The sequence below is a fragment of the Falco biarmicus genome, chromosome 7, assembly GCF_023638135.1.
Source record: "Falco biarmicus isolate bFalBia1 chromosome 7, bFalBia1.pri, whole genome shotgun sequence".
NCBI lineage: Eukaryota > Metazoa > Chordata > Aves > Falconiformes > Falconidae > Falco > Falco biarmicus.
In genome coordinates, this window is record NC_079294.1 from 35,040,221 (window position 1) to 35,064,083 (window position 23,863).

At 45.1% G+C, this 23,863-nt stretch overlaps 1 protein-coding gene across 1 annotated transcript; it reads left to right on the top strand.

Moving 5' to 3' along the window:
* The first annotated feature begins 1,291 nt into the window (after positions 1-1,291).
* On the top strand, positions 1,292-22,463 carry HHIPL1 (HHIP like 1). The gene is made up of 9 exons (XM_056347679.1): positions 1,292-1,726; positions 6,487-7,133; positions 9,394-9,537; positions 9,819-10,147; positions 12,061-12,187; positions 13,090-13,235; positions 16,882-16,963; positions 18,799-18,881; positions 21,482-22,463. Exons 1-9 carry the CDS (start codon positions 1,460-1,462, stop codon positions 22,084-22,086), a joined length of 2,430 nt encoding a protein of 809 aa, XP_056203654.1. The 5' UTR covers positions 1,292-1,459; the 3' UTR covers positions 22,087-22,463.
* Positions 22,464-23,863: the final 1,400 nt, after the last annotated feature.

Sequence of the window (23,863 nt, forward strand, 5' to 3'; positions counted from 1 at the left end):
TATGACAGAATGTGTTTGGTTAGCACAATCCATTCTTTGTGTATCAAGCATTGTTGCAATGTTAATTAACAACGCCTAAAAATCATCACAAACACTGAGACAACATCCAGTGTGAACCACAGGAATAAAAGATTAATTAGGATGAAAAAAGAGATTCCTTTACATCGGTGGGTTTTACACAAAAACGGGATTACATAACGGCATACTTGTGTTTTGCATGGCATGCGGAGTTTTAGGGGGGCAGCGGTGAGATCACGTGCTTTCCAAGGCGCTTAGCAAGGTTGTCCATGAAAAAGTGATTTTAAATGACCAAAAATAAAAGGGCAGAGAATTCTCAAGTGAGATCAAGAGGTATTCTGGTTGCCTGCACATATGCAAAGTTCTTAGTGACCTTAGCAGCCGTTACATAAGCATATGGAGAGAAAAACAAACTCATATTAAACGCTTTAACACATATGGTCTCCTGACGGGATGTTCCAAGCCACGCAGTGATTTTACAGTCCATATGCACTGTACAGCAGTTCTTTGGTCTCAAAGCCGGAGTCAAAAATAGCGTATCAGCATGAACTCCACATTCTTTGTCTTTTATGGGCAGTCTGCGTGTTAATAGTAAAATACATAGTACACTGGAGCTAGCTGCGTATAACAGCAAAAAAAAAAGGCCATATACATGGGACTTGATGTACTGGCTGATAACGTCGCATATCGTATGTTACATGATGCACAAAAAAACAGAGTTTGGAGCAAATATTTTCTCGGGGTATGCCATGCCATGAAACCCCTTAAGGTAAGGAAAGAATCATCGGTAATTGTATTTTGTTTGGGTAGGGAGTGCCTGGGCAGCACGGAGGGATCACCGTTCTGAATGGGGGGAGCATCTTCATAAAGGGGAATTTGTCGCCTGGGCTATCTAGGGCCACACAGCCTAAAGACTGCGGCAGGCTTCTCCTTTCCAGCCTCAGAGGCCAGGATGAGATCCCTCATCCCAGCCTCATCCCAGGATGAGATCGCCAAAGGATGCCAAAAGGCATCGAAGCACCAGCCGTACTGACACCGAGTCTTCTTGGCTTTAAGTATGTCCATCAAGCGCATGAACTCGGAGTGCTTTGTCCGTCACCTTTCGGTCATACAACAGATCCCGTGACAGAACCGAGCCCAGCAGCCAACTAGCCAGCGGGGCCACTCGAAGGCACCCGCTTCCCGTACGGCACATCCCAGCGCCGCAGGCTCCAGCCGAGGGCGCAGCCAGGTCCCCGCCGGGCCGCGGTGGGCCGGGACCAGCCTGCCGGCGCCTTCCCGACGGCAGCACCGAACTGCGGGCGCTGGGCAGGGCGGGCAGCGGCGGCCCCGGCGGCGGCGGCGGGGCGCCCTCGGGGCGGGGCGGCCGCTCTCGGCGCCCCGGTGCGGCGGGGGGAGCGGGGCCGGCCGAGCCTCCGCGGGCTCCCCCGGGTGCGCGGCCATGCGGGCGCTGCGCGGGCCGGCGCTGGCGCTGCTGCTGGCGGCGGCGCTCCCGGGGCCGGCGCGGCCGCACCCGCAGTGCCTGGACTTCAAGCCGCCGTTCCGGCCGCCGCGGGGCCTCGCCTTCTGCCGCCGCTACGCCGACTTCGGCTGCTGCGACCCGCGCCGCGACCGCGCCCTGCTGCAGCGCTTCTACCGCCTCAGCGCCCGCCTCGACGGGTCCAGCTACGCCGCCTGCGCCGGGCACCTGCAGGAGCTGCTTTGCCAGGTGAGGCGGCACCGGGCCCGGGAGCTGCCGTCCCGCGGGGGCGCCCGCCGCGCTGGGGGCTTCGGCCGCACCGGGGGCTCCGGCCCCTGCGCGGGGCTTCGGCTTCGGGGGGGCTTCGGGGGGCTGCGGTGCAGGTGTGGGCGCTGCAGCCCCGTCACGGTGCTTCAGCCCGGGTGTGGCTGCAGCGAGCCCGGGTAGGGATGCTTCAGCCCAGGCGTGGTGCGCTGGGCTGTGGGGCATGCACCGGTCCGGGCACGGGTGCTTTGGACCTCGTGGGGATGCATGATCTGTGACATGCTCATCGGCCCAGGAATGGCTGCATCCCCCCACGCTGGGCTTCATCAGCACAGGCACAGGGGCTTTGGACAGCCCGGGGGTTGTGTGAGCCATGGCGTTACTTCCCCGGCCCAGGAGCGTGGGTGCATGGACCACCCCACGGGTGCATCAGCCATGGCATCGGCGCCTGGGCCCGGCACGAGCACGTTGGCCCACGTATGTGTATGTTAGGGATTAGTGCAGCAGCCTAGGCACGCGCTCCCAGGCACTGTCAGCAGCGACTGTCTATCATCAGGTGCCCCAGTGGACTTTTGGTCCTTTGGCAGCTGTCTGAAAGAGGAATAGGGATGTAGCTCAGCTGTAATTTATGAGCAGCAGTGCTCTGAGGTGGTTCTGTGGGCAGTTACAACGTGCAGACTCCCCTCACCCTTCCCAGGGTTAGATCACGACCTGGTGAAGACATCCAAGAGGGGACCTGCCTGCACAAAACATGCTCCTTGTCACGCCCAGCTCGTGGGATCAGGTGGTTTCTTGTACTGGGTTACAGCATCCTGAGATGCTTTAAGTGTGTGCCAGGTGCTACCAATCCTGATGATGGGTGCAGAGTAATGCCTGAGGATGTGGCCTAGAAACCTCCATGGGTGCCATCCTGCACAGGGGAAATTTCCAATGAGGGTTGATGTTCGGTGGCCAGATACGATAACAGGATGATCCCAGCCTGCACAAAGCAAAGCATTGGACCCTGTCATCAGCAGTGGCCTCGTATGTATGAAAATGCCTCTGAGACAGCAGTGGCAGCTCTGTCCTGTGCAAGTGTAAATCTTAAATCAATTCAGACATTGGAGTCTCATCTGCTGTGCTCAGATGGGATCAAAGTAGCTTTTCAGAAATCCTGCTCTTAGCATTTTTGTGGGGTACCTCTTGTGTTCCTGAAAGTGTGAAGAGAAAGACAACCTTTTTCCACATCAGCTTCTAGAGATTTGACTTTATTTAATCTCACATTTTACTGGAAGCAAAAAAACACCCCTTTTAATAAATTCCTCAAGCAAGTGGTGTTCAAAAGTCCATTTGCAGATAGGAAACCAGTTAGCAGTTAAGCGCTCCCTCTGTCTCTGGAAGGGATAAGTAAGTCTCCTGTGTACATCAGAAACCTGACTGCTGAAAACTTGTTTGGAAGCAGTGAAATATTTCAATGTGGGAAAAATGATTCACTGAAATGTTCTGATGAGCTCAGTGCATCACCAGCCCAGAAGTGGCTACAAACCACCACCTCTGGCCACGCAAGCATGAAATGGAAGTTCAGGCATTGCAACAATTCCAGAACACTCTGTTTCCATTCATTCGTTACATATATGATTTATATCCTATACCTGAATTAGTAAGTGGGTTTCTGTGACTTATACAGCACACTTCTGTCTCTTTCTGCTCACAATTCATGATTTCTCTCAAATGTGAACAAATTATTTTGACAGGTGTCTTGGCTTGTGGTGAGGATTCCTGCCTTCTCTTAAATTGTGATTTGCTACGTGGCGCTGTTTCTGTTCATTGTAGAAGAGCAGAAACATCCTTCCCTCAGTGCTACCCATGATCGCCCAGCCCCAAAATAGGGTTGCCCCCCACCCAGAATTACTCTGAGAGGATGCCTTTGGCCACAGGGGAGAGGAGGGCTGGGGTGGGACACCCCCCTGCCTGCCCCACGGCCTCAACACCCAGGGGTAATTTGATGGGTCAGCAGGTCTCAGGGAACATGTGTAGATGTGGATTACTGTGCAGTGGGATACAGGATGCCAAACTGCAGGAAAGCAGATGCCTTGTTCTGCTTCTCAGGGAACAGCTTGCTTAAAGGCTGGAGTTGCCAGATGGAGATAGGCAGGGAATGTCAGGGATTACGTGGAAGTTAGATGCTTTCCTGAGGAGTCCCATGGCTTCCTCCAGGCTGATGGCAGCAGTAAATAATACATTATTTGCTGTGGGTGTTCATCCAGATTCAGACTGGTGGAATTACTCACATAAGTAGCTGCCTCTGAATTCCTGGAACAGATAGGAAGGATTTGGCTAACTTGTCTTAATGTTGCTTGTTTTATTTTCTGATGAATTATTTTCATAGTGCGAGTTTGTTCCAGCCCGACTGGTTGCTGATCACCCACCCATTAGTTGCCTTGGTCTTTGCACAACATCATGATTTAAAATGAATGAACAGACCATGTTATTTGGAAATGAGAATGTAGATCTGTTGGAGATGCTGGGCTGTGACTGAGTGTCAAGTTTCTTTGTGTTTTGAGTTGGTGAACGTGACAAGAAGAGGTGAAGGATCACAACATTTGCCTCAGAAGTAGAGAAATCCAGGACTGGGCATCAGGCTCCACCTGTTGTGGAACAGAAGCTGGAAAATATTCCACATGTGTCTGGAAAATACTCTAGACACATGCTTGGGTACTGTGGTTAGTGATAGATCTCTGAGCATCACTGCCAGTGTAATGCCACTGCAAGTAGCCATATGCCACCAGGAACGTGGAAAGGAGTGAAGAAGTCATCCACAACTGCTATTCAAACACACCTGAGGCTGGGGTGAACAGCCCTCAGTGGCAAAGGGACAGAGGAGCCCGTACCTCTGTGCTATTTTTCATTCCGATGCTCAAGCCAGGACATTGTAATGCATAAGATCACTGCTTGCTTTGAAAGGGGCTTTCAGAGAACCAGGAACACCCTGGTACTCAAGCAGGGGGCTTTTGCTCTCTTGAGTGTGAAACCTCTGTAGGCAGCAACAGACTGAGCTCCCATCCAGCTCTGCCTTCAAATTCCCTTTCTGTCTTGTTGCAATTTGTTTTCTAAGGCCAAATTTTCAGTCATAACAACTGCATCTGCAAATGCTCCAGCTCTTTCTGTCCCTGGCACACCTCATGTAACTGAGCCCGTGCCTTTACCCAATCTGCCTGTGTAATTTCAGTGTTTTGTGTCACGCACAATCTCCTTTTTACCACATTAATTGCTGCTCATTTGAAGGCATAATAACCTTCATTTTGCAATGAATGGCTTGACATTCCAGGAGGAAAGCTTATTGTGCACTAATGATCTGTTATATGGCCTCTCAGTTTATTATGGTATGTAATGGAAAATAAAATAAAAATTAAATATTGTGTGTACTTATCAGCTAATTTAAATACTTCAGTATCTCGGATGTTGTATCTTTTCAGCTATTGAATAGTGCTGTAATCTGCATTAAGAAGTAGTTCCCTATAGGTTTAGAAGCAGCTCCTTTTTTTTGGGTTTTTTTTTAATTAAGCTGGTTTTGCTCAGAAGAAAAGTCAGCTAGGAATTAAAAAATGTAGAATTTATTCAAGAAGCATAGTTTCTTTTCTGACCTTTCTTGCCTCAGTTATTTATCTATGCTGTGAGCTCCACAGAGTCCTGTTAGGTTATTTGAAGAGCACTTCTGAGATGTGTGTCAGGAAGATGCATTACAACTGGAAAATATTGTGTGTTTATTATAAGGAAAAGCCCTTGCAAAGCAGAACTGAGTCACTTTGGTCAGTTTGTAATTTACAGATGGTTTTACTGGATTGCAGCTTTTTACAGAAGCAAAATGCCCCTGTAGGAGTTCTCATAGTGGAGAATATGATGAACTATGTGAACTTCATTCAGTACTTAGGTAGATTTCCAAGGCTGCACCTTTCATACATGAAGGTTGAGCTGCAGCTGCTGCCAGTGGATTTTGCCTGGATTGTGGCCATTTGGTGCTCGCTGTCTGAAATCTTGTAGCCTGAGTATCCCCCACAGAACTTGGTGACCAGTTTCATGATCATGAGATACATTTCACCACTTCTAGTCAGGTATAGAAACTGTCTGTAGGTAAAGATCCACCAGCAAAGATGGCTGGACCCGAGCAAGGACAAAGTATGCAATGATAGCATCCTCGGGCTGGGTGCACTGCCTGGTACAAAGGATGGGTGTCCTCCTCTCCTCCTACACTTTCTCATCCCACTCCTTCCAGCCTGTAGATTACATTTATGTTTGAGGTGTCCCTCTGGATTATCAGATGATGAGGTGTGAAAGTCTGACCTTTCCCATTCCCTTCTTCGCATGGAATCTTCTCAGCTAACTCTTTATTTTTGCTTCTGTGCTATGATGAATCTGCTCGTTATATCCTAGATGAAGTCAGAACATCCAAGACAGAAAAATCTCTTTTTTCCCCAGTACAGTCTACTAAGGTGATGTAGCAAGATATATGTTGTTGCTGGTTCTCTTGAATTAGTGCTATGGTTGGAATAAATGAGTAACATGAAGAAGCCAGCTTTCACCAGGAACACTGAAGGTCATTTCCATGAATGCTGAAATAAACCCCCTTTCTAAGATCTTTTCCTCTGTTAATATATCTTCAGAATAAACCAAAACATGCATTGTAATTAAGGTGAACTTTTTCCAGTTAGTATTGCTGCTCAGCTGTTTCAGATCTGGTCCAAGAGGCTTTTTCTCTCTCCCTCTAGGAGTGCTCTCCATATGCAGCTCACTTGTATGATGCTGAGGATCCCTCCACCCCCGTGCGGACGATACCAGGACTTTGCCAGGACTATTGCCTGCAAGTGTGGCAGAAATGCCGCTCCATTTTTCGCCATCTCTCTGCAGACCGAAAATTAATTGCACTGGAGAACAACATGGCAAAATTCTGCCGCTACCTGTCCTTGGAGGACACAGACTACTGCTTTCCACACCTGCTGGCTAACCCGAACCTTAACCAAAACCTGGGGCTAGTGACCGCCGATGCGGAGGGCTGTCTCCAGCTCTGCCTCGTGGAGGTCGCAAATGGGCTGCGCAATCCCGTTGCGATGGTACATGCCAACGATGGCACCCACAGGTTCTTCATTGCGGAGCAGGTTGGTCTGGTGTGGACCTACCTCCCCGATCTGTCCAGGCTCGAAAAGCCATTTCTGAACATCAGCAAAGCTGTACTTACTTCACCTTGGGAAGGAGATGAGAGAGGTTTTCTAGGTATTGTCTTCCACCCTAAATTCAAATTTAACGGTAAAGTGTATGTCTACTATTCAGTTCAAGTTCATTATGAAGAAAGAATCCGAATCAGTGAGTTCAGAATTTCTCCTGCTGACATGAATGCTTTGGACCATGGTTCTGAAAGGTATTGTATGCATGTTTCTCTGGCAAACGTATTTGAGATCTCAGAGGGCAGCTTGTGCATTTTTAAAGGCTACTAATGCATGAAACTTATTTAGCTTAACATTGTTCTCGTGTTCCAGTGTATTAGCGTTAGTCCAAGTCCATGTCTAGTGTATTGAGATAGAGAATACGTGTGTCCTCTTTGCATGAACTGCAAGTGCTCAGGGATAAAGCATTTACATTTCTCAGATCTGGTATGTCAGAAGATTTAACTGAACATTGATTAAGTATTATTTACAGTTAATATTTAGAAGTTTGGGTTTGTTTGTTGTGGGGTTTTTTGTTGTTGTTATTTTAATGATTACCTTGAAAATAGATATCTGCAAAGCATGAGTGAAATTCATTCCAAAGCCAAAGGTTTCCAATGCCCATATAAACAAACTCAGTGATACCAGACCAAAGATGGATTTGCCCCCACATTTCTTACCTGAATGATAGCTCAGCCCAGTGATATTAAAACTTTAATATGAAATTAAATAAAATGTATGCCACAGTGCTGCTACTGAGTGCCTTTTGATTGTAAATTTCATTTGAGTCTGGTCCTGCAGTTGATCCACATTAAAATGCATGGATAATGAGAGGTCTGTTTGTGGAGTCAGTCTATAGTTCTATAACCTGTTGCAGAACCAAGTAATAGAACCACTGTTTTAAGAGACCTTAAATATTATTAATGTTAAGATTTTTGCTTTGCTACATAGATTATATTAGGGGCTTTCCAAATACTCAACACTGGGTGATTCTGGCTCAAAAATGCACATAGCCTAATGATAGAAAGGGTATACTGATTTATAAAGCAATTACAGCAATTCAGTGTAAGCAGTGCTATAGATAACAGGTAAAGGGAATCGAAACGTGGTCCTCAGGGAAGCAAATCAGGAGCTTAAACCTGCAAATGTCAGGGCCCATGAGCTGTCTTGCTTAAAAATTATCAGGCCCTACATTTGTAACATTTTATGTGCTCATTTAGCTGATGTTTAGTACAGCAAAGGCTTAAGAAAACAAAATTTTGATCCTGCTGTGCTTGTGTAGGCACAGGTCCCAGTGACTTCATCCTGAGATCCTGCCCAAGAGAAGGCATATGCCTGTTTGTCCACAGATATTTGCTCAATGTATTTTGTTTTCTTCTCTCTTCTTTGGGAGGTTGAGAAGGATTCGTCTTTGGGTATGTACAGGACTCTCCCTTGCTTCTTCTGCCAGCTCCAGTCTCTGTGCTTCTGCACGGTTACCTTATCTCAGAGGTGACGATGTTTAACAGCAGGTGGCAATAATTACATAGTTGGGTTCCTTTCCCCAATTTACAATCTGATCATGATTGTAACTATCAGTACTTTCAGAAGGGGGGAAAAAGTAGCTAAAAACGGGGTGGTATATGTGATTATTCTAGTTTGGTTTGCAGCTATTAAGAGACACTCTCAGCATGAAATCTGGACTTTTTTAGAAGCTGGAGTAAAATAAACTTCAGTTATTATACCTGGGGACCTCCACTGCATGTATTTGTGTCTTAACCTTTCTCTCAAGTCATACTTCACCCTTTTCTGTCTATGAAAGGTATGCCAGGTGTGTAAAATAAACAGATAAAACCAAAAGAGAGTTTTGTTTTAAAATTAAGGTAAAGGTTGTTGTTACTGCTTCGAGTAACCTTTGTCAAAATGGTAATTTGTTGGTGGGGCTGCTTTAAATTCATAAAGTTCTGTGTATGTAATTATCATTTAAGGGTTCTTCTCTCTTCACGAATTTAACTATTCCTTAAAGTTCGAAAAATTTTAGGTTTGCCTTGAAAGCACCTGTCAGGATTGTGCCAAATGCTGTACAGATACGGGGATGGACTGGAGTCCTTCCGCTCACATTTTATAATTGGATTTAAGCTGAGATGCCTTCTCTTAAAAAAAAATAAAAAGAAGAAATAAGAAGTTTAGCAAGGAGGAAGGAAGACTTAGAGGAAGAGTATAATTAATTAGAAGTATATTCTGTAATGTGATTTCCCAGATTTTCCTTATTACACAATTTGGTGTTTCTGTAATCTGGAAAATATGTTGGAATTATTTAAGGTTAGAAAATCAGCTATGCTCAAGCAAAATTCAGTAAAGTGGGTGTGGAGGAATTTGCATCAAAACCAATCTGTAGCCATTTCCGTGTCTCAAGGGCAACATTGGAGTGACGTTGCTCTGCCCTTTTCTTAGGGCTTGTGCAGTAGGTAATGCCTCTTCCTTGGTTTTGCTTAGGATTATATTGGAAATAGAAGAACCTGCTTCCAACCATAATGGAGGAGAGCTGCTCTTTGGAGATGATGGGTATCTCTATATATTTACTGGAGATGGAGGCATGGCTGGGGATCCTTTTGGGACCTTTGGAAATGCCCAGAACAAGTAAGAGTGGACCTATCCCTATGGCAGCTCCAAGCCACCAGTGTGTGTCCATGGGTAGTGGGTTGTGGGAAGTCAGTGCCACCCGATCGCTGTTTGGTGGCTCAAAGCAAATTAAATTGTCTTGAGATGGTTGTTTTTTTCAGAGATACTGAAACACTTGTCATTTCCAAACCAGAAAGAATGAAACTCCAGACTTTGTAAAAACTGTATCTTTGATGTTTAACCAAGGTCTAGTTTTATTTCTTCAATATTTTATTCTTTCCTTTCTTCTCCCAATACAGATCAACCCTCCTGGGCAAAGTCCTGCGAATCGATGTGAACAACAATGATCGTGGGCCTCTGTACCAAATCCCTCCCGACAACCCTTTTGTTAATGACCCAAAGGCTCGCCCTGAGGTCTACGCATACGGCGTGCGAAATATGTGGCGCTGCTCCTTTGATAGGGGTGAACCTCACACCAAGGAAGGGAAAGGGCGGCTGTTCTGCGGAGACGTGGGTCAGAATAAATACGAAGAAATTGACATCGTTGAGAAAGGGAAAAATTACGGCTGGAGGGCAAGGGAAGGGTTCAGCTGTTATGATAAAAACCTTTGCACCAATTCTTCAATGGGTAAATAGATGTGCTCTTTGAATTACCTGTGCCTCCCACTGTGCAGTTTTCTGCACCATCATTTTTTATTCCTGCCTTCAAAATATGGCTGCCTGGTGGAAAACATGATTTTGAGATGTAAATCTAAACTATCTCAGTCTAGAAGGGAACTGACTTGGGGACAAATACTGGAAGTCCAAATGTTAGCATTTTTGAGTTAGGAGGAAAATGAAACGATGCTAGCTGTTGTTTTTCTAGGTGATCTGCATAGTTGGTCAGATTGCTTGGTGATTCTGTGGTTTAGGGGGACAATTTAATCTTTTCCTCATAAAATAAGCTTTCCTGCCAAAGTGAGAAAAAATTGGAGCAATTGTATTTTTCTCCATAACTCACAAGTACTGTCCTTATTTAAAAAACAGAAAGAAACATACTGTGTAAGCTGGTCAACCAGCACGCACGCTGCCTGCTTTGCAGGTAACTGAATGTATTGTATATTTTTGTTTCTTTCAGCTATGCCAGCAAGGGAAAACTTTTTTTTTAAAAAAAACTTTTCAAACCTGGATTCAGGGTATTTGCTGTCTGCCTAAATTCCAGTGCACATGAGAAGACAGAATGTATTGTGTTGCGAGGTCTGATGTAGACTGCACCTTGGGCTGGAGCATCTTCCCAGAGATCCAGGAGTGCAGTGTGCTGGCACTGATTTGCACTAGCTGACATTCTGATGTTTTTCTCTTCTACACACGATGTGTTGTTTAACTTACTTCCTTTTACTAACTTAGCTACAAGTACAGTGGTAGTGATGAAGTGTTTTTTATAAAAAAATTGAGAGCAGGGAGCAGATTTTTTGCACTCCTGTTGCTGCAGTATTTGTCAGAGAACCCGTTTAGTGCTCTCCTGTGACAGCACCTGTGTGAACATTCATGGCAGGCACTTTCCTAAGGTCTGCCAAGGATTCAGAACAATTTCTGATGCGTTTAGAGACCCTTCTGTTAGAAAAGTGAAATGTCACAGCCCCTCTAAAATGATAATAAATGCAGCCGAAGTGTAGAAAACAGCTACTTTAGATTAAATGCCCCTGGTGCAAGTTCCTCGCTGGCAGAGCTGCTGAGTTTGCTACTTGAGGCATCTGCTGCACGGGCAGGGAGAAAGGCTGAGAAGATGAGGAAGGGTGAGTACCATGACAGATACCTGTGACCCAGGAGTTTCAAAAGAAAGGGGAGGAAGCATCTAATGGAGACCCTCAAAAATCAAGGCATCTTCCTCTGTCTTGTGTTTTAACTTATATTCTACAGGGAGTATGCCAGTACTACATCCTGACTGTGCCATGCCATAAATATTTGATGGCCCTTTCAGGTTAAATTCCCCTGTCTCAGAGAAACAGAAGCTATCTGTGCTGACATCTGACATATCTTTTCATCAGTGCCTGCAGACTGGAGTCACCTGTCTCTCTTTTTCCTTTCACCACTGAAACAAAGCTGCATTGGGCAAACATCTCCTGCGTGGGTGCAGTGACTCTAAGAGTAACCTGCAAATTCATACCAAAACCAGCCAGGCTGTGTAGAAACGGGCCAGCAGTAGCACTCACAGAGCTGTGCTGTAGCAGGAGGAGAAGGGCTCAGGAGAATGGTGAGGTGTCTGGGTGATAGAGAGCATTCAGGCTTATCAGGGATTGAGTTTATATTGCCAGTGAAACACTGACCAGCCTTGCTGAGCTAGTTTGTCCTTGGTTCACACAGCCAGCTAGGCAGGGCTATCAAATGTGGTTCTGAAAAGGTGAAAATCAAACTAAGTATGACTTCATTAGCACTTCATTTAATTAGAAGATGCTCAAGTGAACCTGATTGTATCATGCTAGTCTCAGAACTATCTAGATTAACAGCTGTTCTGCATCATGTGTAAAACTGGGCAAGTCACAGATCTTTTGTCCCCTACAGATGATGTGCTTCCAATTTACGCATATCCGCACAAAATGGGGAAATCTGTTACGGGAGGGTACGTCTATCGGGGTTGCGAGTCTCCGAACTTGAATGGCCTGTACATATTTGGTGATTTTATGAGTGGGTAAGTAAATACTTCAGGTAGTCACTAAGCTGTATCCTCAGCCAAAGTCCTCCAGCGATACTACCTACACCTGCCTGCAAGTGCCCTTGCAGTCTAACAACTGAGGACATGCTGCTACTTGCTGGTTGCAAGCATTGCGCAAAGCCTGACTGCTCATTACAGAGGGCTCACGTGGCCTGTTTTATATAACCTTTATTCCATGGTGCTGTGCAGGAATGTGATCTTTGCTTTCCAGTGGCCCTCGATGTTGCTGATTCACATCATGCCAGTGTAAATAAAGGGGCAATGATATGATGTTCATTTAAAGTCCTGGAAGTGGTATAAAAAAGCATTTGAGTGCATCCTAAAAAACCCCCAAAATTTCTGATGCAATGTTTCCAGACACTGAATATACTGGAAGAAAAAAAAATATTATTTTTTTTAAAAAAAGCAGTGAGTCTGCTGCAAACCTGTGATGAGGCAGTCATGAGACTGCCTTGTTTTTCCCCCACCTCCTCTGCCTTTGCTGTATCTGCATCCCCAGGCCTCTTGCATGCAGCCCCTGCACCACCTGCCCCACCTGATGCACTAGTCCTGGGTGCAGGAGAGAGGCCACAGAGCTGCAGTGAAGCCAGGCGCTCCACATCTCTGGCAGGGACACACACACCCCAAATAGTTTGATATCCCTTAAACCCTCCCCTATTGTTTTTTCATGTGTTTGTGTGGCCCTTGTAAGACAAGGTGTTGCAGGGGCGTATAATGTATTAGTTTTAATATTAACGATTCTTCATTATGCAGAGGACCTGCAGTTCCTATTGCAGCTAATGCGTGTAGGAAGCATTAAACAGCCCTTCAGGTGTCTTCATTAATGTTCATAAATCATCTTCCTGGTTAGGTTGTGGAAGTGTTCTTTTGTCTTGCAGGCGCCTGATGTCTTTGAAGGAGGATCGTGCTACCGGAGCGTGGCAGTACAGTGAAATCTGCATGGGGACGGGACAAACGTGCATGTTCCCTGGGCTTATCAATAACTATTACCAATACATCATCTCCTTTGCTGAAGATGAAGCAGGTAATCTTTTAACTTTGTGTCTCACTGAGTGGCGTGCTTGTGGTTTCTCTTTGGAGTAAAACACCAGAGAAGGGATCAGAGAGGGCTCCTGTGAGGCAGTGGGTGGTAGTATGACCAAAACTGGGAATAAGAAAACTCCTTAACACCAAGGTAGCATTAAGAAGCAGGCATTCTTTTTTGCAGCACTGGATATATGGGGGATCACTCTACCTCACATGCATGCCTATGTTTTGTTCAAACAAAATTATATAGTCCACACATGGTTATGCATTACATTTCCCAGAAAGATCATACATATTCATTCAACAGGCGTGGTTAACTGAGCGTCACACTTGTTCCTTACAGGTATCTCTGAGTCTTCTAAGGGGTCTCAAACAATAGTCGACCCTATAGTTACAGCTGACTGATCGCTGAACCTTAATTTAGTTCCCTTATATGGACAGCCCAAGGAAAGTCCAAGTTTGTTTCATTAGTTACTCAGTCTCCTCAGTGATCATAAGTTTTAGATGACTCGTACACAACCAGGGTTGGCTAGCCATCTCTCCATAGTGATTACACTGAAATAAACAATATAGTTGCAAAGCTAAAACAGAATATATAAGAAATACAGTTACAAAGCTATAGCAGACTAAACTACAAGGTAACAGTGGGGAGGCAGAGCACGAGTCTGTCAGTCTTTAAAATGCCAGTGGGCGAGATTCCCAGCATCTCTCAAATATCAAACAAAAGTTACGATCCTAATTTTGAGGCCAGCGTGCCACGCAGTGCTTGCAGGGAGAATTGGAGGGGCATCTCCCTCAGGACTGGGTCTGGTTGTGCTGCGTGTGCTGCTGCCCACACACCTACGCCCAGACAGATGGAGATCAGTGCAGGGCAAATATGATAAAGCACAGATTAGACAAGAAACCTCATTCTTCACAATGCCATGCCGTGGGGAATGCAGGCCCTAAGAGGCTGAGAAGCTGATACCCAAGTAAGAGCAAGTCTGTGCTCCTGGCTGGTCGAGAAGGCTGTGGGTGTTATTAATGGACACAGGGAAGCAGATATAATGAACAGCAATTATGAACCTGCTCACCCTGGCCTGGAATACTTGTACCTCTCGAGGTGAAGCAGAATGCAAGCCCTATGTTATGTCTCAAGTGAGGCATCAGCAAAAGGCAGCTTAAATCCATATTTTATTAGTGCCAGCTGGGATTTTGCCTTGCATAGGACTGAAGGATGCGGTCTCTGGGGAGCTTTGCATAGCTGGTATTTAAGACTGGAGACATTTTCCTTTCTAGAAAGGAGCTGCTGGAATTTGAAAAGGAGGAAATAAAGAGTCCTGGGGTGAAAGCTGGTGGTCGCTGCCTTTGTTTGTACAAGGGTATGGTTCATTGCCCAGCCCTGCAGCGGGGCAGGCAGAGTGTGCAGCCCCTGGCTGGGGATGGGGAGAGGGTGAGCCCTGCCATGTTTAGCAGCATTGCTAAGTAGCCTTATGTGCAACTCGGCAATGCAGGAGTTGGAGTTCTGCCCCATTGCAGAGAGGTCCTGGCTCACGGTCACAAGCATCCACTTCCAGAATGCCCCCGTTCTTAGATGTCTACTTTTCCTGCATATTATCTCAGGTGTAGGTGTTGCACAAATGCAACATCCATTGCATGTCATATAAATGCAAGTTTTATCATGTAAATGCAAATCATCCAAATTAAGTATTAGCTCAAAGTTTGACTTGGGATTTTTATCTTTTTGGAGTTAAAATCTGTTTTCTTTTATGGTTAGTGCTCATGGAAGGCAGAGCTGTTTCACAGTGTTGTGGCAAGAAGGATATCTTGCCCTTAAATCAGAGTAATAACTTTGTTTACATCAGCTTTATGCCAATTCAGAGGGCTGCCGAGTGCTGTATCAAGCTGTTAATTGCAGCCCTTGCTCATGCACTGGGGAGCACATCTCCCGCATCCTGGGTCTGTGGGCAGAGTCTGTGCAAATGGGGGGTGAAACGCTGCTGCCCTTCTTCTGCCCTGCACTTTTCACGCATGCTTTGCATGAGTACAATAGAGCTGAGTGGAAATTTGGGGTGGAGTCTGTTCTCAGACTTAGTTTTTTGCCTTGTATTTGCTTTATTGTAATGGAAAGAAATCTGCTGATAACAGTGTAGTGAGATTGCTTTATCTGCAGTGAACAGTCTTCTCTTGCACCTTGGTGTGCTGGGAATCTCATTTTTTACAAGTTTATCACACAGTTTGTTTTAACAGGCTTTTCTTCACAGAAGCATTTGTTTTTTGAGGTTGTGGCTCTGAGAAATGTTAATCTGGCTGGTGCAGTGGATGTGTTTATGTGGTGGGGACACCTATATTTTTGGCTTATTGCACAGCCATTTTAAAGCCAGCAGCCTTGCCCCCTGGCAGCTGAATGTGTTGGGGACACCTCAGGCACTGTGCTATGTCTGTGGGGCACATGTCTGATAGCCTGTGTGCTTCATGGCCTGAGCATCCATATTTCTGCCCGATAATTTCCAGGAAGGAGGGGTGGGGTGTAAAACACATATCACTGCACCACAAGGTGCAGCACGAGGTGTTTCCTAACCCTGTTTGGACCAAAGCTACCTCTGGCCAGTGGTTAATGGAGCTCACCAGAAAGAGGAAGAAACCAGCCATGGGTGGCCAGAGGTGGCTGGTTTCTGCCCTGGGAACATCCAGAGGAGCTCAGCCCATGGCAGCGCAGGAGAGCAGAGAGGAGGGAGGCTCAGGAGCCAGCACCAGCTGCCACCAACTGCCCACACCTTCCTTTGCCCACCCTGACCCCTCTGCCCCTTCCCCTTCTCCCCTTGTGATACTCATAGGATGCCCAAAGAAATCTGCCTTGCTCACTAAGCAGGTCTTCGTTGCCTCTTTTTCTTCCTTTTTTTTTTTTTTTTTAAATATTGCAAATTTATCTTTTCTCTCTGATCATTTTCATTGCACCACTGAAGCACTTGGGCTGGCAAAAGAGAGAGTGCCAGAGGGACTGACTGCTTATCCCAGCCTCCCCTGCACAAGAGGAGGAGAAGGATGGAGACGCAGTTAAGAGAAAATAAGTCAAATAAATGGTGATGGACTTTGTCTGGCCGAAGGTTGAGCCCTGTCCCTGTGACCTGACAGAGCTGAAATGAACCAAATGCCGTTCGTGTGAGATACATCTCACTTTGTGAGTGTGCTAGAGAAAGCAAAAACAAAAACTTGTTCTCCTGTAATTTACCCCAAAGGTGTGCTTCATCCAAAAGAACAGAAGACAGCGTGAACATTCTTGATTTAGTTTCATTTTGTTTCAACAAAGGGAATTTAGGGTTTGATTGTTTTGCGTTAGAGGAGTTAAAGGACACAAATCAAACTGAGATGACAGCTAAAGTCTGGGCAGCTGAACCTGCCCTGGAAATCCGTCCAAATAGTATTTCATGACAATATGTAAAAAATCCTACTCACTAGTAGTATTTTATGCCACTGGACTACAAACGAACTCACCACAAACCCAAATACAAACCTCCCTTTTTTTGTCCAGTAGCCAGATCTCCACATTCGTCCCAGGTTTCCTGATGCTTTCTGACCTGTGATGCAGAGTTAATGCCTTTGTGCTGTACGCAACAGGAGCTCCATGGAGAGTTTTCACAGCTGTGTCTGGTTTTTTTTCCCAGGGGAACTTTACTTCATGTCTACTGGTGTACCAAGCGCCACGGCTCCCCATGGAGTGGTGTACAAAGTGGTGGACACCTCTAGGTATGAGATGTTGTAAAGCCTCAGTGTGATGCAGTGTGTCCAGGTGGGGATGCGATGAGTAACGCTGACTGACTAGCTCTTCTCCCATGTTGGGCTCTTCTGTGGAGCTTGATCAAGGAACGGCTGGAGCAACCTGTTGCAGGTCTGCTTTGCTCCTGCAGTCACGGGAGTCTACGCTGCCTGGTGATGACTGACTTGTTATGGGGCCTGTTGGTGTTACGTGGGCTGGGAGATTTGTTCCTGAAAGCTAAAGGGGTATTTTATGGGTGGCTTGTCTTTCTTAGGTGAAGTTTCTCTAGATTATTGCCCAAAAGGAGGCAGTTTTTCTCAAGGTGTTTATTCCCAGTTCCTCTCCATCCCTTGTAGCCAGTTACATCTCCTATAAGCGCCCTGTGCCCGGGCAGCTGCAGCCAAAGCTGACCCAGCATGACCTGCAGTGCTTTCTGGGGCAAACCAGAAATGAATGTCAAAAAGTACACTCCTTTTTGTGTTTCAAAGAGAAAAATGGCTTGGACAAGGAGATAAGACCACCTTCTGGATCCCACGTGTGTGTATCTGAGATGGGCAAGCCAAGGAATAGCTGTGTTTTATGGGAAGACTTGGAGCTGTTTTTTCCATCTTCCTGTTTTTTAAGCATTGCTATTATTGGCTAAACACCAAACAACTTTCAGTCAGACATGTAGAGTGAGACTTTTGTAACTTTTATTTTTTTAAAACAGATTCAATTTACAGCTTTAGCTATCTGATCATTTTTAACCAAACCACTTGTCTGGTTTTATGTTGGAACCAGACCCCAAAGTTAAACAACCCCCAGAACTGCCGCATGTTTTCCCCTGACTCTTCTCTGTCAGGAGCATTTTCCATTATCTAACACAGGGGAAGAGTTCCTCTAAACTGTGTATTAAGAGGCTAGTATTACGCAACCTTTGCAAAAATAAAGAAAGCAGAAGTCAAAAGCAAGTCTTAAGTTTAAGTTTAAAAAGAAGTTTCTTCCATGTGTACAGTATAGAAAGACCTCACTGAAAAATTCATAGAAGTAGGGAACATCCCTATGTTGGTAGTTGAGAGAGAAGCTCTTTGTCTTCCACAGAAATGCAAATACAAACAATCATAATTACAGAGGAATTATACCCTCCAAATGCACACATCATGAATTTTTTAACCAGTTTGAAAACCTCTGAAGAAGTCAGCAGATTAACAAGAAAGCCGTTGAAGAAAAAAGTGATGGTGAACTGGATGTAACTTCTTAGAAGTGAGATATACCTCCACAGCAAACAGATTTGTGACAAAATAATGTGCCGTACTAAAGAGGGAGCCTCTGTAGGGGGCACTTAGAGCTCTTGTTTGAAACTAACACATTTTTGGTACTACTTTTGCAGTAGTTAGGTTTTTGTTTGGGCTTTTGTATGAATAATAGTGTGTTATTTTGCTTCTCTGAAGTCAGCCTGAAAACTTGCGTACACATGACCTTCATGTCAGATGCTCGACATATACTGTCTAGTTTTGTAATTTTTGTTTGATTTATCTCTTTCTGTAATGCTTGAACCTGCCAATGTTTTATTTCCTTAATGGATTCAGCAATGGCAAGTGAAAACACAGCCAGAGGACTCAAATGCTTTGTGAATATTTGGACTTTGATCAGCAGAGATATGTAATTGTATAATTATGTTTTCTACTGTAAGAGATTACTTGGATCATGTAAACAGATTTTTTTCTTTCTTTTTTTTTTTTTTCCCAGTGAGCATTACATTCATAGAAAAACAATGGGAAGCAAAGGCTCATGATGGCAGGGGAAAGGAATTAATTGTGCACTGTATGTGTCCCTTTTTTCGCAGGAGAGCACCACCAGGAAAATGCCGAGTTGAGCCATCACCAGTGCAAGTAAAAAGCAAGCGCATCCAGTTTGTGCCAAAGGAGAGTAAGTGTCACTGTTGCTGTTTATTATTGGTGCATGTTAGCTGGCAGTAGATACAAACTCCATGCTTGTGCCTCTGTGTGTGTGGAGACCACCCAGAACTTCACTCTTCAGAGTATCCTCAAAATTAATTCTTTCCAGCTGTTTTGGATCTGAAGAGTTGGTTCAAATAAGGCATGACGTATTTCTCCTCTGCTGGCCATGTGAAGTCTCTGTAGTTTCTTCCCCTGTACGTTTTCCCTCTTCCAAGCTACATCATACCTGTTTCATTACTGCCAACTTGGTTTCCCCGTAACTGTTTCTGTACTGAGATCCTGTGCTCAATGGTGCTTTTCAATGATAAATGATTTTTTGCAGTGCCTTCAGGTAGTGAGGAACACTTCAGGAGCTGAAGTATATGATGGCTAAAGGATTCGGAAATAGCTCACTGAGCAAGATGAGGTCTGAGTCATTGTTAGTTGTAAGTGGGATGAGAAAATGCTCCCAAAAGAATTGATCAGCCATTCAGGTGAACTTTTGGCTTATCCAAACCCTCCAGGGCTTTTTGATTGCTTCATACTGAATGGAGTATTGTACTGCTAAAGCTGGAATAGTCAACGAGGTAGCTGAATCTGCAGCAAGCCAAGTACTATTTATGTTAAGTGCAAAAACCTAAATACACTATTAGGATCTCAAAATTAGATCAGGCAGCATCACCTTTCTTTTCTCCTGTGCATTTTGTTTACACATGTAAGCACCTAGGCAGTACTCTAACAACTTTGTCATGAAGTTAGTATTACTGTAGGAACTCTAATGTCAGAATACTTTTATTTAATTTTTAATTACACTAATCACATTACACTGCATTTGAGTCATTGACAGTTCCTCCAGCTTCAACTTCAGGGAGGAATGAGGGCACTCAGCACCTTGCAAGACTGAGTCTTGAAGGTGGAACAAGATCTGAGGCTGACTGTTGACTGTTGACATGCCTGAGCACTGACCACGTCTTCAGAAACGTTCTACTTTTCAAGCTGTGCACACAGCTTCCGAACGTTAGTAACTTGGTTTGTGTTCAACCAGTTTTGCCTCTCTTTCTGCTTATGCATTATTCTCTATGCAAGTCCAAAGTTCAGATTTTTAAACTATACATGTAACTAAAATTGTTTGGGTTTGTTTACAAGGTAGTTTTCATCATAAGTTAAAACTTAGAAATGGTGGGAGGGATTCTGCTAAGTGTCTCAAGAACTAAACTCACTTTTAGGTGGAAACCGAGTGCGAAAATTTTGATTCAGAAGCATGCAGACAAGGATGTGTAGCTGTAAAAATTTTGCTGTTTAGGTTAGTGCTTGGTGTGAATGTAACAGAATCGCCAAGGCATGCGGCTTAGCTGGATGCCTTGTTGGAAGTGTATTTAATAAATACCTTAATGAAGAGTAATATGTAATAACAACTTGATTCAGTGAGGTGAAAAGCACTCCCAGGTGGCCATTAGCTTTTATGCAGTCCCTACATACCATTATATGAGTTCCAGGATTTTTAAGCGCTTTGCCAAATCAGGTTCCAGCAATGAGGTGTGCACAGGTAAGGCTTTCATGCCCGTTTCTTGTCTTCAGAATCTCAGCTTCCAAAGAAGGAAAATATTTTCACACCACGAACACAATTCCTCTCCAAAGACCATTATTTGGAAAAAACGGACCACTGGCAAGGGTTTGTCTTCTGGGGACAATAGATATTAAGCAGAAATAAGATGGTCATATTTTTCCTTGTCTCTGTACTACAAAGCAAATGATGAATGAGAATGGGTAAATCTAGGATATAATTCAAAAAGTTGTCTTTGCAAACGTCTGTGACGCTGTCCCAGCTAAGTTGATGTTTACTCTGAGCGATTCTGAATTGCTTCCTTCTGACCAGCTAAAACTTATTTTTAAGCTAAAAATAGAGTGCATGTGAATAAGCAAGTCCAGTAACGCCTGGAAACTGTGACAGCAAAGAATTTTCAACTCTTCAGAGTTCAAGGCTCTTTTTTTTTTCTTTTTTTTTTTTTTCACAAGGAAGAAAAAAAACCCAACCCCAAATCCTGTTTTATGTGTTGTCCTGGCAACTCAGTTGCTTTTGCACATTCCAGTTGCCAGAGAGAATTGATTTTGAATGTTCCTGATTTCAGCTCCTCGGAATAAAGCATCTGGCCCAGTGGGGAGGCCGGCGTGCTCGGTCTGGTAATGATCCAATCCTTAGTAATGAAGAGAAGAGCAGCAATAGCGCCTGTCTAAAATGCTTTCAGCAGGGGGAAGGTACGGTGGGGAACTCCTCTTCTGACCATGAAACCCCAGTGCCCACCCTTTAATGGCCAGGATGAGGTTTTGCCAGTAAACTGCTTGGAGTTTCCTCCTTGGTGGAGGTTTACTTGATGGCGTTAAGCCCTGCTGTCCTCATGGCTAACTAAAAGCAGAAATTTTTCACTGAGGAAATACTGGCGCACAAAGAGCATTGTCACTTCTCAACAGGACGAAGTAAGCAGATTTCAAGAAGCGAGTTAAATAAGTAAAAAATCAGTGCTGGTTTCTTGTAGTTGCCTTTAAGTATTGTCCACAGACTCATGGTTTCCTGGGCTTTTCCCCCAACAGAGCTTATTATGAAAACCCCAACGCCACGTCCCCGGCTGATGGCCACAACCGAGGCCCCGCGGGGGGGTGGGCCAGACCCCGAAAGACCCCGCATGCCGACGGTGGACTGGGTGGGCCAAGCCCTGCCACTGCCGGGGGGCCGGGGCAGGACACCCACCACGCCGGCACCCCGTGGCAGGGCCCCCAAGCCCAGGCCAGGAGCAGAGAGGAGGGGGCAGCGCAGGAGGAAGAAGCCCCCTGGCACAGCCCCGCCGCTGCGAAATGGCGCCGTGCGGCTGGTGGAGCAGCAGGGCCGCGGCCGGAGCTGGGGCCGGGTGGAGGTTTACATCGACGGCGAGTGGGGCACGGTGTGCGATGATGGCTGGAACTCGCTCGCCGCCACTGTGGTGTGCCGCCAGCTGGGCTTCCCCTACGTGGTGCGGGCCAGCAAGAAGGCAGAATTCGGGGAAGGGACCTCCCTTCGCATTCTCCTGGATGACGTCCAGTGCTCCGGGCAGGAGAAGACACTCCTGGAGTGCGCCCACGCCGACGTCGGCACACACAACTGCTCCCATGAGGAGGATGCCGGTGTGGTGTGCAGCATGGAGGAGGTGGCCGACAGGTGACAGAGGAGCTGGGGAAGGCAGCTGAGGGACTCGGAGCATGTCCCTCTCTTGTCCAACCCTTGTAAACCAACATCAGTATTGAGGAGGGTGTGCTCTGCCTTGAGGATGCTGTGTCTATTCGAAGTAACGTTGCATTTTTCTTAGTATTCCTCCCCCTGCATCTGCCTTGGAGAGAAAGAAAAAGTAAAATGAAGCAGTGGCTGGAGTATGTTGTGGGCAGAGACTGCATTTATACAGGGTTTTCTTTATAAGAAGAAAAACCCAAACATCAGCTGTTACAGATTAGAGAAGAGATGCCCTTTCCCCTTGCAAAATACAGCATTCCCCAGCTGTGCTTCACAGTGTTTTGCTGAAAAATAAATTCCCAAATGACCATGTTTCAGTCTTATGGAAGTGTTTGCGTTGTTTGACTTGCTTTGCCACCTGCAGCTATGAGTGGTGGCTTCTAAGTATGTGTAAACCTGTGCCTTTCTTTGCAGAATACCAAAGTAGGATTTTTTTCCCAACTGTCCATGCACTAGTTTAAAGGAAACATTCTTCTGTAATGCTTTGTATTGGTATAAGCCCATTGGTTATCAAAGATAACTGTGTCTAAACAAAATCTGATAAATTAGAAAAAGTCATAGCATACTGCCTGGAAAATATTTCTGCAGTTTACACTAGCCTAAGTGAAAAGAAAACCTGGCCTTTTTTACATGAACAGGATCGTTATCCAGTTTAACCCTGAAGATATTTGTACATGTTTCTCCACTTTCCCAAATGTTGTGAAGTCACATGTGTTTTGCATTCAGTTTTCACAGGTGTGAATGACTAGACAAGACGGAATGTACTGGGGTAATAATCCTGTAATATTTACCTTTTGTAAAAGGCTATTTAAAAAAAACAAAACTCATGTTGTCTGAAATGGGTTTTTCACCTGAGTGGTGATTGGAGACACATGTTCTCCTCTTGTGGTCTCTCTGCATTTGGTAGCATTTTGCCTGGTTATTTTTTCCCCTGATGTAATCAGGATGCATTTTGTCTTGCTGCTTACACAAGAACATGAGAAAGACAAAATGAAACAAATGTAAAATAACTAGTGCATCCAGAAAAGTTCACAAGCAAAACCTTGTATCTAAAGCTTTTACTGTGGATATTCATCTTAATTTCACAGTTTCAATTTGACAGCATCCTCTTAAGCCTAAAACATGGATGTATATAGTAAATTGTTTAAAATGTTTTTCCTGAAATTTCTGATACACCCATTTGTAGAGGAATTATAGAGGACTGTATGCAAAATTTATTTGTAAAAAGGTTGTAATGATTGTTAAAAACATAAGGTATGAAATGTTAAGGGGGAAAAAAAATACAGGGGGGGGAATGTAGTGGTATGAAGCTGGGTTAATTAGCATTGATAATATACAGCTGTGGGCTGGCTTCAGGGGCGTGGGTTGGCCGATGTAGATAAGGTGCAGGTGTGGCTGGTTAAGTTAAGTGGTTGAAAGCCAATGGAGAGAGAGCAGCCTCTCTTCTCAGAAGAAAAGGAAGGGAGAACACATGTACTGGATGGGGTGAGATAAGAAGGCAGCAGAGGGACTGGTATGAAGGGTATGCTGGTATGAGATGGTAAAAGTCCTTGTTGCAGCTTGATAGTTTGGATAGTGCTGTGACACCCATTAAATACTTTTTGATATTAAAGAACACCTTCACAAAACAGACGATGGGAAAAATAGCACTGTCTCCCTACTTCTTATGAAGTAGAAAGGGGAGAACAGACATATAAAGTACCTTTTGCAAA